This window comes from Motacilla alba, chromosome 1, assembly GCF_015832195.1.
Source record: "Motacilla alba alba isolate MOTALB_02 chromosome 1, Motacilla_alba_V1.0_pri, whole genome shotgun sequence".
NCBI lineage: Eukaryota > Metazoa > Chordata > Aves > Passeriformes > Motacillidae > Motacilla > Motacilla alba.
In genome coordinates, this window is record NC_052016.1 from 31,209,720 (window position 1) to 31,224,165 (window position 14,446).

The 14,446-nt window shown below is 43.0% G+C and overlaps 1 protein-coding gene across 3 annotated transcripts in view; it reads right to left on the reverse strand.

Moving 5' to 3' along the window:
* The window catches only part of CCDC191 (coiled-coil domain containing 191), a 22,179-nt gene continuing 7,733 nt past the window's right edge, over positions 1-14,446 (reverse strand). For all 3 annotated transcript variants that reach the window (XM_038154206.1, XM_038154293.1, XM_038154372.1), the window contains 11 exons: positions 13,940-14,087; positions 11,871-12,061; positions 10,897-11,143; positions 9,114-9,568; positions 8,508-8,602; positions 6,877-6,959; positions 5,729-5,830; positions 4,550-4,693; positions 3,331-3,483; positions 2,790-2,944; positions 1-1,312 (listed from right to left, as the gene is read on the reverse strand). In XM_038154206.1, coding sequence (XP_038010134.1) covers positions 1,180-1,312; positions 2,790-2,944; positions 3,331-3,483; positions 4,550-4,693; positions 5,729-5,830; positions 6,877-6,959; positions 8,508-8,602; positions 9,114-9,568; positions 10,897-11,143; positions 11,871-12,061; positions 13,940-14,087 — 1,906 coding nt within the window. In that variant the 3' untranslated portion in view covers positions 1-1,179. The remainder of the gene's footprint in view (positions 1,313-2,789; positions 2,945-3,330; positions 3,484-4,549; positions 4,694-5,728; positions 5,831-6,876; positions 6,960-8,507; positions 8,603-9,113; positions 9,569-10,896; positions 11,144-11,870; positions 12,062-13,939; positions 14,088-14,446) is intronic.

A 14,446-nucleotide genomic window follows, 5' to 3' on the forward strand; every position in this document is an offset into this window, starting at 1 on the left:
TTAATTTCAGATTTGGGTTTATTGGAAACTTTCAGTGCATATATGGGTTTTATTAATGATTTGTTACTGTTACAACAGTAAACGGTTGTCTAGAATTCTAGTGTTACTCAAGTACTTCCTGTACTGCCAAATGTTTCTGGAGAGCTTTGCCTACCTTGCTGTGAGAGGGAAATGATTCCAGCTTCCTGCCTTATGTTGTTACTAAAACATAGTGTACCTGAATGGCACTACCCTGTCTGCATTATGCATCAGGTTAAGGTTAAACAGTAGTATGAAACTTCCATTTTAATCATGTCAGCTTTACCTTCTGTAAAAGCTACAATCTGCCTTTTTCTTGGAGTTTTGTCTTTTTTTCTTTGAAGTACTGATCAAGTGAAACAGCCCAGACAGACTTGCACAATACACCCTGAAATATTTAACAGCTTGGGAAGTGTTTAAATGACATTTGAGGCCCATAAACTTGGGATCACTGCTTGGTACCAAAATCAAAGCACTGTGCTTGTGAACTGGCCAGTGGGCAAACAAGGCAGCCTCTTGCAAAAGAACTCAGGTTTTAGACTTTCCGTATGCAATTATGTGATCTGGATCATTAGCAAATATGGTTTGCATAAACAACTCTTCCCTTTCCCCCTCCCATTCAAACTTTCCTGGCACAGTTGGCTAGAAACTGTGTTCTGGGAGGCCAAGTTCACAGCAGTAGTTAGGGGTCAGCTGACAGTCAGGTCTGTCTGCCCTCTGGACAAGCTGTCACCCTGCAGAGTACTGCCAACAGAAAAGCACCAGGTTACTGCTTAGGCAAAAAGAGGTGCAGTTCAGTTCTGTGCTTCCTTGGATGGAGGAGGATTAATGTCATTGCTGCAGCTAGCTCTGCATATGGAAATGGCCTTGGCCTCAAAGACACCCTATGCTACACTTTGGTTATCTGGGCTTCATAACCACCAGCCAAGACACCCCTACAGAGGCTTAAAAGGACTAAGTCCATGAAGTGCAACATGGAACTGTCAGATAAGTTTCCACCCCTGCTTTGTTTACAACAGTGACTACAAGGAGCTCCCTTTGGCTCTAAGATCCTCTGTACTTTGTAAGCCTTCACCCTGGACTTGTTTCAGTCAGCAGGGAGATAGCACTGAACTGAACTGGTCTTGTTGTCTCCTTCCCATCTCATCTGACTCTCTTCTGTCATGTTTGGAAGTTGGGGAGAATTTCAGCTACTCTCCTGCGTAGCTGGTTTCTTCTTTCTTCTCTTTCCCTTTCCTTTTTCATCAGTAATGGGTACTGCCTCCATGCCTTGAATGCATTCAGTGTAATTCTCCTGAAAGAAATTATGGACACAAGGAACAAAGTGACAACATGCAGATGTGTACATGACATAACTGGCAATCAAAAGAGAACTTCTGTTTGAAGGGGAAATTCAGATCTTGAAGATTTGTCCTTTTTGCTGTTAGTCGGGGCTTTAATACTAAACATCTACATGCAGACCATTTCATTGAAATGTCAATTATGCTGGGGAAAAATAACATATTGCCCTTTTCTATTCCTTTCCACCAAGAATTCTGCTCTCTCTGACAGGATTCATTAGCTGGTGTTTGCTTAACACTCTAAAGATGAAAAAGGTTTTCTGAAGAATAGACAGGGCCTCTGAAAGAAGTTTCTTTAAGAAAAATGCAGGCTCATTTGGTCCAAACCAACCCCTTGGGAGTGCAGGCAGCTGGGCTCCAATTCTTCCTGATTTTAATCACCCCATCAAAGGTGCCCTTGCCCTGGGTTCCCATACAGGCAATAGGGAACCACAGTCCTGTCTAAAGAAGAGTTTGTTATGGCAAAGTCCGAACTGCCTTTTGCAAGTCAAGAAAGACATAAAGAAGAATGTCAGGTGATTATGCTCTTAATAGGAGGTCATATATAGAATGAATCCAGTCTCTTCCTGGGTCTGACTTTCCCCTGGTTCCTCCAATTTGCTGGCTTGTTAATTAGAAACTGTGCACAATTCAGACCTTACTGACACAGCAAGCTAGAACAGGTTTGCTCTACTACATAAGAGGTGAATTTAATTTCATTCTTCCTCTAAGGTGCTGCAGATCCTGTTGGGGCTGTGCACAGGCACAGACTATTCATGACTGCATGCAGCTACCATGCTTCCATGATGAGGCAGGTGAACAGACTTCTGTTTTCTGCTGAACTTTGACAATAGTTTTTTCTTCCTGCTAGAATGCATTTTAGGGGACAAGGAGTGGACTGGGTATGTCCAGCTCCAGTCATGATTGGTAGAACTGACTGCTCTAGTTTTTGCTGCCAAGTCAGGCTGGTGATGGCATAAATGTAAAGACTCCTTAAGTAGGATTTCTAGTTGATCAACTTTGGATTTGTGAACTAAATCATCTGCTATGGACAAAAAAATACTATGTAATTCCTACACAATCATTTGGCTTGCTATAATTGTACTTAAAGATTTTCCTGAGGCAGGTTTTAGCAGAAGCCTCATGGCCAGATCTGCTAATCAGCTTAGAAAGTTTCAGCTTCTTATCCTTACTTAAACTTTCACTGTATTCTCTTTTTTCAGATTCAGAAGTCCTGTGAAGGGTGCCATTACACTTTCTTTTCCAGGCTGCATGGAAACTTAGCATAAACTTCTGATGCTGTCTGTGCATATCACAAAAGCAAATCACCAGCAGTATAGAACCAGTTCCATGTGTTCCTAGGGACAAGCTGACCTGTCAAAAAGCAGTCCCCAAAATAATCTACAGAGTATATGAAACTAAAGTAAAAAGAACTGCTAGTAAGTAACTCACTTGTTACTGTGTTCAGCAGCAATCTTCAGCCTCTCCCATAAGGCCCTTTTTTCATCCATGATATGATCAAACCATGCCCAGAAGCACTTCCTCATGAGGCAGACTGTGTGGAAGGTACTCGCTCTCTCCTCCTGAGCAGAGAGATAATCCTTGTACTGGGGAGGAGGACAAAGAAACAGGTGAGAATGGCTTTTTTTCTTCTTTTCTCTCCCAACCTCTGGCCCAATAAATAAAACGGTGCTGAGACTGTGGCAGTGAAGGGTGGTGGGCACAGGAGTGGAGGAAAATCAACAGGGAGCAGGGTGAGACAGTAGACAGTGGAGGAGCAGTGTGTAAGAGAAAATTCTATATGGAAGAGAGTGATGGAGAGTGAGAAGCTGAGAGAAGGTCTTTGAAAAGGGAATAATGTTGCTGGAATGGGGAGATGGCATAACTTGGCAAAGATTGTACTACAGGTGAGTGAATTGGCACTGTGGTTACAGGAAGGTGTGGCAGCAGCCAGTTCTCTTGGTATTGTTTCTCCACTGTGGTGCAGGCCAACCTTTAGCCAGTTCCTGAAGCCCCATCTCAGTAACATATGGGAATAGAAGTCCTCAGCCTGAGATATCTTCTCCCTGAGACTCTGCTGGGCATCCTGCAGCCAAGTCATCAGGCATTTCCTCTGCAGGCCCAAGATGTGGTGCCTTTGTGCCACCTGTGTGAAGACAGCAGAGACAGCGGCTGGTTACCTGAACTGGTGACTACCTAAGTATAAAGCCACAGAAAATTGGATGCACTAGAAAATTATCTCAGCTTTTTTGGGGCCACCCAAATCCAGATTTCTGACAGCTGGAATAACTTAGAGGATCCCACAAAGAGGGGTCAGCATAAGGAAGAAGACCAGTCTCTCTACGAGGCCACTGCTGCATCACTTGTAGAGAATACCCTTTTGAATGAGATGCTCAGATTAACTGATTGTGAATGGGGCAGAGGCATGGCCTGTAACAGTTTAGTCCAAGCCTGTCCATAATGCTGACCAGCAGGGTGGACATATGGAACAGCTTGTATCCATCTACTTCTTCCCAGCTGGAGGTCTGTGTGCATTTGGACAAGCACTGTGAGTAGCTCCAGTTCCAGTGACTTAAATGGAAGCTTTCCAACTTAGCCCTGGGTTCTGGCTGGATCTTCAGGATACAGCTGAGTGTTGTCAGTCTCTCCCTGATAAGGGATGCTGGCTCAGTCATATGAGGAATTGTTTCTTTAGCAATACTCCTGCATTGAGGTCTTGGAAGCTGCCACTTGCTGTTCTGCACTCAGAGTCAGGATAGAATAGATTTTTGGACTATCACCTGTAGTGTACTGCCACTAGCAGTGGCCAACTCTGTACCAGCAACTTCATAAAGAGTGAAAGCCCTGATGATAGGCTGGGGTTAACTCCTGCAGCTAAAGTTGCTTGGCGGTATCTCACTGATAAGCTTTGCTGTGGAGTAAGAAAACTGGCAGGCGCATGTCATATGACTTCAATTTTTTCTTTTTGCTGTTTAATACTGTTTAATCAGCTATAAATGGGGATGCTATCCCTGCAGGTCTTTAATGGCTTTTCATTATTATTGTCAGACAGGGTGATTTAAAAACTAATATAAGGCAGAGTATGCAGGGAGAATTTTGCTTTTTCCATCTCTACCTGGCCTAAGAGCCTATTAAGGCTTCTGCTAAGTGCTGCATCTACTTTTTCCCTTCCTCCTATGGCACCAGTCATTTCCTTTACCCTTAGCACTTACCACTAGGTTTTTCTTGGCTTGCTCCCTCAGCCTTTTCCATGGCACTATTCCCAGCTTTCTGAGAAGAACCTTCTCATAGTGATCTCTAGCCTTTTTCTGGAGCTGCTGCTCTTTCTCCTGCCTTCTCTGCTTCTCCAGTTCTTTCTGCAAATACAAAAAGCAGTAGTTTTAATTCCCTCAGGATGAAGAGCATATTAAGCAATGGCAATAGATTATCATATTGGAGGTGGAGGTTCTGACTTTACAGGAATTAGGGATCTGCATCGGCTTTAGCACTGCAGACCAGACATGACTCCATGCAGTAGAATCTGGGTCCTAAAGCATCCGTCTTCTCCTGGGAGATGATGGTATTCCTGGACACTCCCTTGGGCTGTGTATCAGCACTGCAGTTTAAAGTTACTGTAACAGACATGTCACCTGTGGCTACCACAAGTGCTGATGTAGCAGGAACCTTCTTTTATGTCCAAAACATGTCCAAAAATGATTCTGACTATATGCATGGACCCTGCCACTTAATCTGGCCTAAACAGCAGGGGAGGGATGTGGGTATTTCATAACTGTCTAACACTACTTTTGACTGATACTCAGAAATGAAGGTCAAATGTTCTAAAACACTCAGTCCAAGTAGAACAGTAGTTGTAGGTTGAATTCCTGTAGGATTTCAAATGGGCTATTTGGGTTATTAGGACAACTCATTTCCAAGTAACAGTAATGAAGTGCAGCTATTTCTAGGTTAGCTCCAAGAGGAAAAGGTGCCCTTGATATAACTGTCAGGCTCGTTTACTTCTGAATCATGTTTGTGACTGGTATCACTGCATACATTTAGAGGGGTGACAAGAGTGGAAGGAATCTGAGAGTAGACTGAACATGCTGCCACTGTGAGGGGCTTATGTGGCTGTATTTCAGCAGAGAATGTCCTGCAGCTGGGGCCTCTAGTCCTGCTGAGGAGTCAGACAGCATGTACTTCATAGCACATTTGGGACACAGCCCTTCCCCTCACACTGCCAGAAAGAGGGCAGTCTGTGAGTCTGTATTGCAGGTGCTGTGCTGTGGAACTCTGCTCTAACAATGAAGACCTTCAGTTCACATTACTCTGGCTGCTGACTGAGTACCAGTGGGTATTGGATCTTCTTCCCTATCCCTGCTAAAGGGGAAGAAACAGGTGAGGCATTTGGTCACCAGCTTCTGCTGCCTTCTCTCCTCCCGGCGTTTTTCCCGCTGTGCTTCCTTTTCCTCAGCTTCCTTCCTCTGTCGTGCTTCCTCTTCAGCCTTCAGCTGGGCCTTGAAGTGGAGAAAGGTGAAATTCAATTTGTTTCATGTGACCTTTTCCATGAATACAGATTTTTAAACTTTCCTAGTATTCCTCTAATGTTGACCAGCACCTGAAACTTCAGCAGGTGAAGTTTCACATACTAGACATGATATGTGCTCAAGAGTGAACTGTGAAAAGACAGAGAGGAATGGCTGTCCTTTTTACTGCCTAGATATATATTTACCTATCTCTCTTTCTATGTATGTACATGTATATCCTTCTTTGCCCTAAGTTATAGTATTTGTCCACTCTTTCTTGAAAAAAATGTAAACCATACACCAAGTCATTTATTGAGAACTTGATTACTGAAGTAAGTTCTGAATCCCTAGGCTCTGCTCTCAAGTTTCATTTCCACATGCAAAGCAGCATTACAGGTACCCAAACATTTCTTTCCCCAGACACTGAAGATCACACTTTTTAATCCTAATGCAATTTACTAGCAATATTTTCAGTAACAGTTTAATACCCTGACTTGAAGAAGGCTCCTCTGTTGTATGTGTATCACAGAATTTGTATATTAACTATACAAACATTATCAGTATCTTCCCTCTTCAGCAGAGATTTGCCAGAAAGATGTAGATTTTTACTAGGTGAAAGTGCATGTCCTCAAGCTGCATGTGACCAGAGAGGAAAGGCAGGGAGGAGAACCCCGCCATTGCCAGGTCCCATCAAGTGGATCTCTGTGTGCACTTCCACCCTTACCATTCTCAGCAAAGACAAGCTACAGTCATGAGGCAGGTGTGAAAAAAAGTGTTGGAGGGTGGTAAGGGAGGCTGTTTCTAGAACTGCAACTTCAAGATGAAGTATCTGTCTATGCTACAGGAGGGCTGGTGCTGCAAAAACAGCAGTAATTACTTCTTTTGATATGTGATGGATATTTGCTTTTTCACAAGTCATAAAACTCCTGCTTTGGATAAAGGGCCTTGTCTCAGTCCCTGACTTTGGGGTTAAATCAGCATTTCTTGTAACTGGAATGATGTGAAAGATACTTTATTTAATTTTCTGCTTCCCTTACCAGTTTTTCCTCTGCTTTTCGTTGTTTGGCTTCTTCTATTTTCTTCTTCTGTTCTGCCCGCTGAATTGCTCTCTCCTCCATCCCTACAGAAACAAAGGACATAAGGTTTAGTGGAAATGACCTATGGTGTAATGGCAGAAGTTTGGTGAACAAGGATGCATCACTCTAAGCCAGGCCCCCACTGCCTGGCAATGCCAGCACAAAGGGACTTCCTGCTGGCCCTTGCAGCTGGCAGTGTCATGAACAAGGGATCTATAAATTTTTGTGAGATGACTCAGGACCACAGCAATTACATTCTCTCCACCCTCCTTGGTTGACAGTCACAACCACAAGGCTCAGTTATAAAGAATGGTGTTCAGAGGGTTTGTCCCTCCCCGCCTTGCCTGAGGCTCAGGGCACATGATTTAGCAGCAATTGCTCTGAGGTCTCCAGTAAGCTCTAACAGCTTATTGAAAAGCAATTTCATGGTAGCATCACTGTCACAGGGACATATAGGTACTTGGTCACACTAGTAAGAAACTACTGCTTAATGCTTCTTTTGGAAGATAAATTGCAATGGAATCTTGCTGTCCATCAGCAAAGGTGTTACACACAGAACATGCAGAGGAGTTGGGAACCTGTGTTTGCGCAAACAAAGCTGGAACAATCAATAACTGGAAGGCATTGAAGTGTTTTGACCACAGTATGTTTCCTCAGATTCTTTTCTCCTCTCACCTGTCCCAGGATTCTCGGCCAAGGGAAAACTGTTCAGTGATAATTTCTTCACTGAATATTTTTGGGATCTTTAAACACAACTACTTGAATGCTCTGAAAAATACGTTTTCTGTCTGTAAGGTGTACAGAGTTCAGGCAAATCAGGGTGAACAATGGCTTGGAGTAGGTAGCATTGGATATGAACACAGGTAGTGAAAGACAACTATTAATGCCCAACTGTCATGGCCAAAAAGGTCTGCTGATTCCAAACTATTGAAACATCACAATGATCATATTCCAGAAAACCTTTCATGCAGTGTGTCACTAGCCTGCATTGATACAGAAGAACTTGACCTAGGGATGAAACAGAACCCTGATTCTAGTATACTGATGAAAAGGCTATATTGCATGTTTATTGTGTGCCAGTGTGGCCAGAGAAGGGAGATATCTTACAAAAGGCAGGGATCTGGAGTTCTTTCCTCAGCCTGGTTATTGTTGTCTCACAAAACCTTGGCTAGGCACTTAATTCCCTCAGAAATTTCAACACCTCTGTCAAAGTTGGATGAAAATGATGGGCTAGTTTAAGTGTTACTTGGATGCATAACAAAGGGAATGAGCCTGATGGCAAAAAACCCCTGTACAGCTTCTCTGAGTCTTGTCACAGCAGAGGCAACCACAGGTGTTGCAACTACTGCCAAAACAGTGTACTAAGTGTGGGCATGAGGGGTTTGCATTGTGTCAGGGGTTTTACAGATGCTTGACTAACAGGAAAACAACTCACCCTCTCCTCTCACAGCACTCATCAGACTGCAAGAGGAAGTGCAGAATTTTACTTGCACTGTATCATCAAGCAGCAAAGTTGAGGCAAAGACAGATATTTCCATACAAGCTGTTGAGAGAAGTGGTCTGGAATGGTAATTTGCTATCTAGGACAATACCTTTCAGTATGGAATGAGGTGAGGTCAGCCGGCTGGAAGGCCTCCTGCCTTGCACTGCTGCCCTTGTGTTTTCTGGCCCATGAGAATCAGGTGGGCTATGAAAGAAAAAGAGTATGGAAATTCTTCAGCGAATGTGGTCAAACTATGTCTCACACCTACCACCTATGGCCTTGTAGTTTCTGTTCCCCATTGTGCTGCATTATCCCTGATACACTTTTCTTTTCCTTGAAATGGGACTGATGATGCACCCTTGCAAAGGAACTGAGTTCCAGGGCTCTTGTATGGTCTGAAATAATGGAGGATGATGCTCTTTTTTTTTTTTTTTTTTTTTTTTTTTTTCCCATAACTAAACAGATCCCTGCAGCTACTATGGGTGACACTGGTGTTGCTGTTTCTAAGTAGATCCTGCATGGATCACCTGATGTTGAGCCAGTGCAGGGAGGGAGAAGGACAGAGAACTGTGGCCAGTCTGATACTTCCTTTGAGGCTAAGTCATAGCTGAGAGGAACAGCAGATAGCACTAGCATGACTGAAGTGTGCCTGGCAAATTCTGGCTCAACTTGAGTGAGAATGACTAACTGACCCTGCTTTATGGAGGGTGTATACCTCAAAGGGGTTGTATTCTTGCATCTGGATTCTTTTTTCTCCCTTGTTTGAGAAACAGAACTGTTAAACATCTGGTTTACAGCCATAGCTTGTGTTCCCTCTTCTTTATCTCTGCTCAGCTTCTGATTTTCCTGCAGTTTAAGGATCAGCTCTTGCTGTTTCTGAAGCTGCTGCCTCTGGTCCTCAATCACACATTGCTGGAAGGCATGACGGTGCTCAAAACGACTACCATAAGCAGGTGATGTCTTTGGACTGGGTGTGTGAAACTGCTGGAGGACTGTGGCTATTTGATTCCTGTACATAGCCTGGTCCTGGGCACTCAAGGCTGCATGTTTAATAGTAATCTCCCAGGCAAATTTGTGGTTTCTGCAGAAATGAGATGTGTGAAAAATATCCCAACAAGACTGGTCTCTGGTCTGATCAGGCTCTTTCTGTATGAGGCAAGTTTCAGTTGGCTAGGGAAAAAACAAAAAGAAATGAGGAAAAATTGGCATTGATTAAAACCAAACACTTTTCTGCCCTTCCTGCAAAATGGTTTTTTTAAATGCAAATCTAGTGAGATGCCTGAGAAGTAGCGTAATCTCAGCTATGCAATTCTTATCCAGTCAGGTCAGAGGGGCCCCATTATGGACAAAGTGAGGCTGTGGGAAAGAACTCTTAAGAAACTGTGTGCCATTTCACCAGGAGGAAGAAATCCCGATTAGACAAGAGCTTTAGTAGGATTACATCCTGACTATTTTGTTAGGGAGCACATCTTAGGATAGCTCATTTCTCAGGAATTAGCACACTCCCCTTTGGACTGTGTTGTCCCTGTTCAGAGCTCAGATGGAGAATAAATTTAAAAACAAACAGTTGAAGTGATCTACACAGCTGATCTACTGAACAGTCCCCTTTTAAATGGAAGAGAAGTCTACAAGGTCCTGCTTCCTCATGCCTCTTTTCCAGCTTTGATAAATGTTAGCACAAAACACGTGCACAGTGGGGAATGAGGCTCCACCTTTCTGACACATGGTCATTCTCTGAGAAGGCATCAGCTATAAGGTCTGCTTTCTGATTCCAAGGTCAAACCCTAAATTCAGTCTCATTCCTTGTGCACAAATTTTACCAGTACAGCAGAAGAAAAATACAGGCCTACTAGGATAGTATTAGCACTGAAAAAAAAATCAACATTTGCTTACACTTAAGCAAACAGAAAGCTTGACCTGTAATATGTGCGTTTGAGCTCTAATACTGACATAAGAGCACTGATGTGGTACAGGTTTTATAGACAGAAGATGGGGATCCAACCTGACAAATGACAATTTAAGGAAGCAACCTCTGATTCTCTTTTCTTACCTCCCTGTGATGTGCGTTATCCTGAAACAGCCAGTGACAACTTTTTTTTTTCCCCCATAGTTAAAAGCAGGAAAACTGCACTGGCATGAAAAGTATCTCTTGTCATGCAGTCGAGTAATTATTTTTAAGTCTAAACTGGCATCAAAGATGTAACTAATCTCTCAGTAAAAGTGATCTGGGGGTGGGATGCTCATTGCGACTCAGAGTACATGAAGGGTTGTTCTTTGGCAGCACTAGAGATTATTTTTAAAACACATCCATTGTCCTTCACATTTGCCTCTGATTTTTAGACTTCTCTCTTGAACAGTTGCAGGCAGGTATTTGGGGGTCATCCCGGGAAAAAAGCTTTCCTCTGGGACAATGTACTCTTTATTTCAGACTGCATAAAGTAAGTACTTTCTAAGGGTACTGCTGTGCCAATAGGCAAAACGATATGAGAAGGATTTACCTTGTCTTGCTGTAAATCTTGATGATGGTTTACTTCTGCTGTCCCAGGCTTGTTAACCTCCAGTGGCCTGTCCCCACCTGTCCCCCGTGATACAGCCTCCAGCAGCTGTTGCATCTTTCTCTTTGTCTGCTCCGTCTTCATCTGCAGCTCTCGCTTTTCCGTCTCCGCTCGGCTCCAGCACTGCCAGGCCAGAAAGCAGCAGCGCAGGAGGTGTCGCTGGTTGTGCTCCACAGCCAGTTGGGTTTTCCTGAATGAGAAAGTGTTTGTGTTATGGCAGAAATGAGGCTTCTGCCCAGGCACAAAGCCACATCACTTCCTGAGTCTTTTTGCTGCTTAACTCTGAAGGACCTGTGAAGTTGTACAGAGCTCCTCCAAGGAGGAGTTGGAGGGCAGAAAGGATGTCTGCTATTCTGAATTAAGTTTCACTAGTTCACACTTTGCAATTTCCTTGGCATCTCTGGGATGCAGGACAGCTGCAAAAGAGGTATCATATTCCCTGGCCAGCAGTGTAGGGGGAAGTGACAGTGTCTCATCACTGCAGCCTGCCAGACACCTGTGAAGTATTTTCTCTGGATGATAGGGAATTAATCCAACAGCCTCCTTAGTGAAAGGCACTGGCCAAAATCATCTCTGCTATACATCTATTGAAACAGCAAATATATTAATCAGGAATAAATTTGGTAACTCAGATTCTCTGGAGTTCAGAGCAAGCCAGGGTGAGTTTTCTAGGAAAGATGCCTACAGAGACTGAGATGCAGGCTTGCTGGAAAGTGCTAAAGCTCTTGTTTATATCTGTCCTCCTTTTCATCTGTGCTACAGTGCCTCTGGCAGACAGCAGGCAATGCAGCAATTTTCTCAAAAAGCTGCTGTTTCCCTCCTGCTGGATAACTGACACGCTCCTTTTACAGTCCCTGATCACTGCTCTGCCCAAGTATGCCTGCAGTAGGAGGAATTCCACAGTAAAGGGTCACTACCTGTTTTGATCTTGGAGATGAACTTCCAATTGCTCTGTCTCCTGCTCTACTTTCTGGGCCCAAGTATAGTTTCTCCAAGCTCGAAGGGCCTTCAGCTGGCATCTCCAGTCAGCAAGGGCTCTGGCTTTTCCCATTTTAATTCTATGCTCCAGAATGACTTTCAGCCAAGCAGAGAAATGTCGCTGCAAGCACTGCATGGGAGAGTTTCAAAAACCAATGAGCAAGATACAGCCTGTCACACAAATACTGATCCTCTCTGCCCTTTGTCTGTTCTGGTTTTCCTTTTTGAGATTCTTTTTAGAATCCTCATTTTCAACAACTATCTCAAGCATTAAAAAGAAAAGTATTGCAGAGCATGTGCAGGTTTTCTACAAAAAGCAGAAAGGGTCTAGAAAGAGACATCGTATCAAGGGGCTCTGTACTTTGGAGTGAAATGCACTTAGTTCACCAAATATAAAGGAATGAAATGGGTGAGGAACATAAAATTTCTAGAGACACGGAAAATATCTTCAAATCTAGAAAATTTCTAAGATGCTACAGGTAAGAACACATCTGTGAATAAGTGCTGCTTAAAAAAAAACCAAATAAGCTTAGACAAAAATCAAGACATTTTCTAGAGTGAATTTATGACATGGCCTCAGCTCATCCTCGTTCCAGCAGGAAGCCAAACCTTTCCCCTATTGTGTAATTAGACTTGCTGCCTTTGGGAGTAATTTACGTTGTACAGAGCAGCAATTTGCTGTCTAATCTACCCCATAATTCTAGTCATGTCACTGCAGACACTGTTCATTTTGATCCTCCAAGTGGGTCAACTTACAGGACTCTGCTGTTCCCCTTTTGTCACAGTGCCTTTTGTTAATTGCATTCCTCTCTCGCTGAAGTCTTCAAATGGAGACTTACAAAAAAGTCAATGCATTAGCTGTTTCTTTCTGTTTTAGGAAAGTAATCAAAATGTCACTATTGCTTAGCTCAGCCAAGCTATGTCTTCTTACATTATGCCAATCCTGAATTGTTCTGTGGTTTCATTCAGGCTTATCTTCACAGCTTAAGATTGTGCTGGAGAGAGGTTGTGTACTGCTAAATAGCAGCCAAGCCCAAATCCAGCAGATGGGCAGATGGATTGAGCTGAGAATCACCATAAAATCTACAGGATTCTTCTGCAGAAAAAAACCCTAGATGCAGATATATAGACATCAACGATGATGACTGCTCTATTAATTAAAAATATTATGGAATGGATGGCATTCATACCTGCAGTCAGGAAATTTATTTCCTGTGCTGAGACTGCTGAGATAATACAAAATTATTCAGTACTAAAAGATCACTCTTTGGTTATGAATATTTGATACACATTTAACCCAGAGCTGACCATGGTATCAGAATAATGAAGGTGAAACAAAGGGGTTCCTACTAGGAATTATTTAAGTTGGTTTGCATCAAAAGAGCTATTGCAGTAACACAGCAATATCCTACTGCACCGAGTGGAAGGGATCCTTGAGGAACCTGTTACTGTGGATGTGCTGGCATGCATCAACTCTCTGAGCCACTGCTCAAAATTCATCCCAGGCTCCAGCACTTCTCTTTCCTTTCCCTGCTCCTGAACTAGAGTGTGCAAGGCAATCTTTAAAATGTCTTCCCATGCACACAATAAGGGCTTCTCAGGCCTTTTTTCTGCCATTTCCCCCTTTTATTTCCCTCCTTGAGGGAAAATAAATCTCACTTCATTTCCTTGAGGGAAAATAAATCTGACTTCATTTCTTCCTTTGTATAAATCTCCTTATTTCTTGATTGCAGAAGCCTTTATGGTCTCATCTGTCCTGAGAGCCATTTCTAAGTGAAATGTCCCACTGAATACACTTCAGGCACAGGCTCAGTGGGGTGAGCACCTCAGGATTTCTTGCTCCTAGTCTTGTAAGACACTTTTGGCCCTGCTTTCCTACTTTCCTGGTATCAGGAAGTCTTTGAAAAAGTAAAAAATTCTGTATAACCAGGACTTTTTACTTCAGGTTTGCAAATGGTAGTCAAAGGCAGGTAGCTCAGAGTCTCAGATAAAGAAAGATGATGCTCACTCTCTGCTTACTGGTGTGAATCCTGCGCAGCAACTCCTGAGTCTTTCTCTGTTTCTCCTCTCCTTGCTCTTCTGTCTTTAGGGGTGGTGACACAGCAGACACCTCCTGCATTGGCAGCTTCTGAGTTTTTTCTTGTCTCTTCCCCTCCCTGCAAAGTGAACAAACACACAGATCTAATATCATGATACTCAATCTAATACCTTCTCTTTTTGACCAATTGTAAGAGAACCACCTCTACAGCTTAGAAATTTGCTGTTTATTTTAACTTGGCCTTCTTAAAAACCACCTCTGTAATGGTTTGGGGTCCCAGAGATTACACAGTCCGTGCATTTTCTTAACATAGAAGGCAGAAGAAAATAGTAAATGATGTCAGTAAATATTTCATTAAAGCATTTGTATAAAAATATTTAGGATATCAGGGCTGCCTAGGTAAATAAATGGCATCCCTATAAGGGACATTTCTGTGACAATCCAAGCTCAGCAGAAGAAAAAAAAATAATGTTTCTG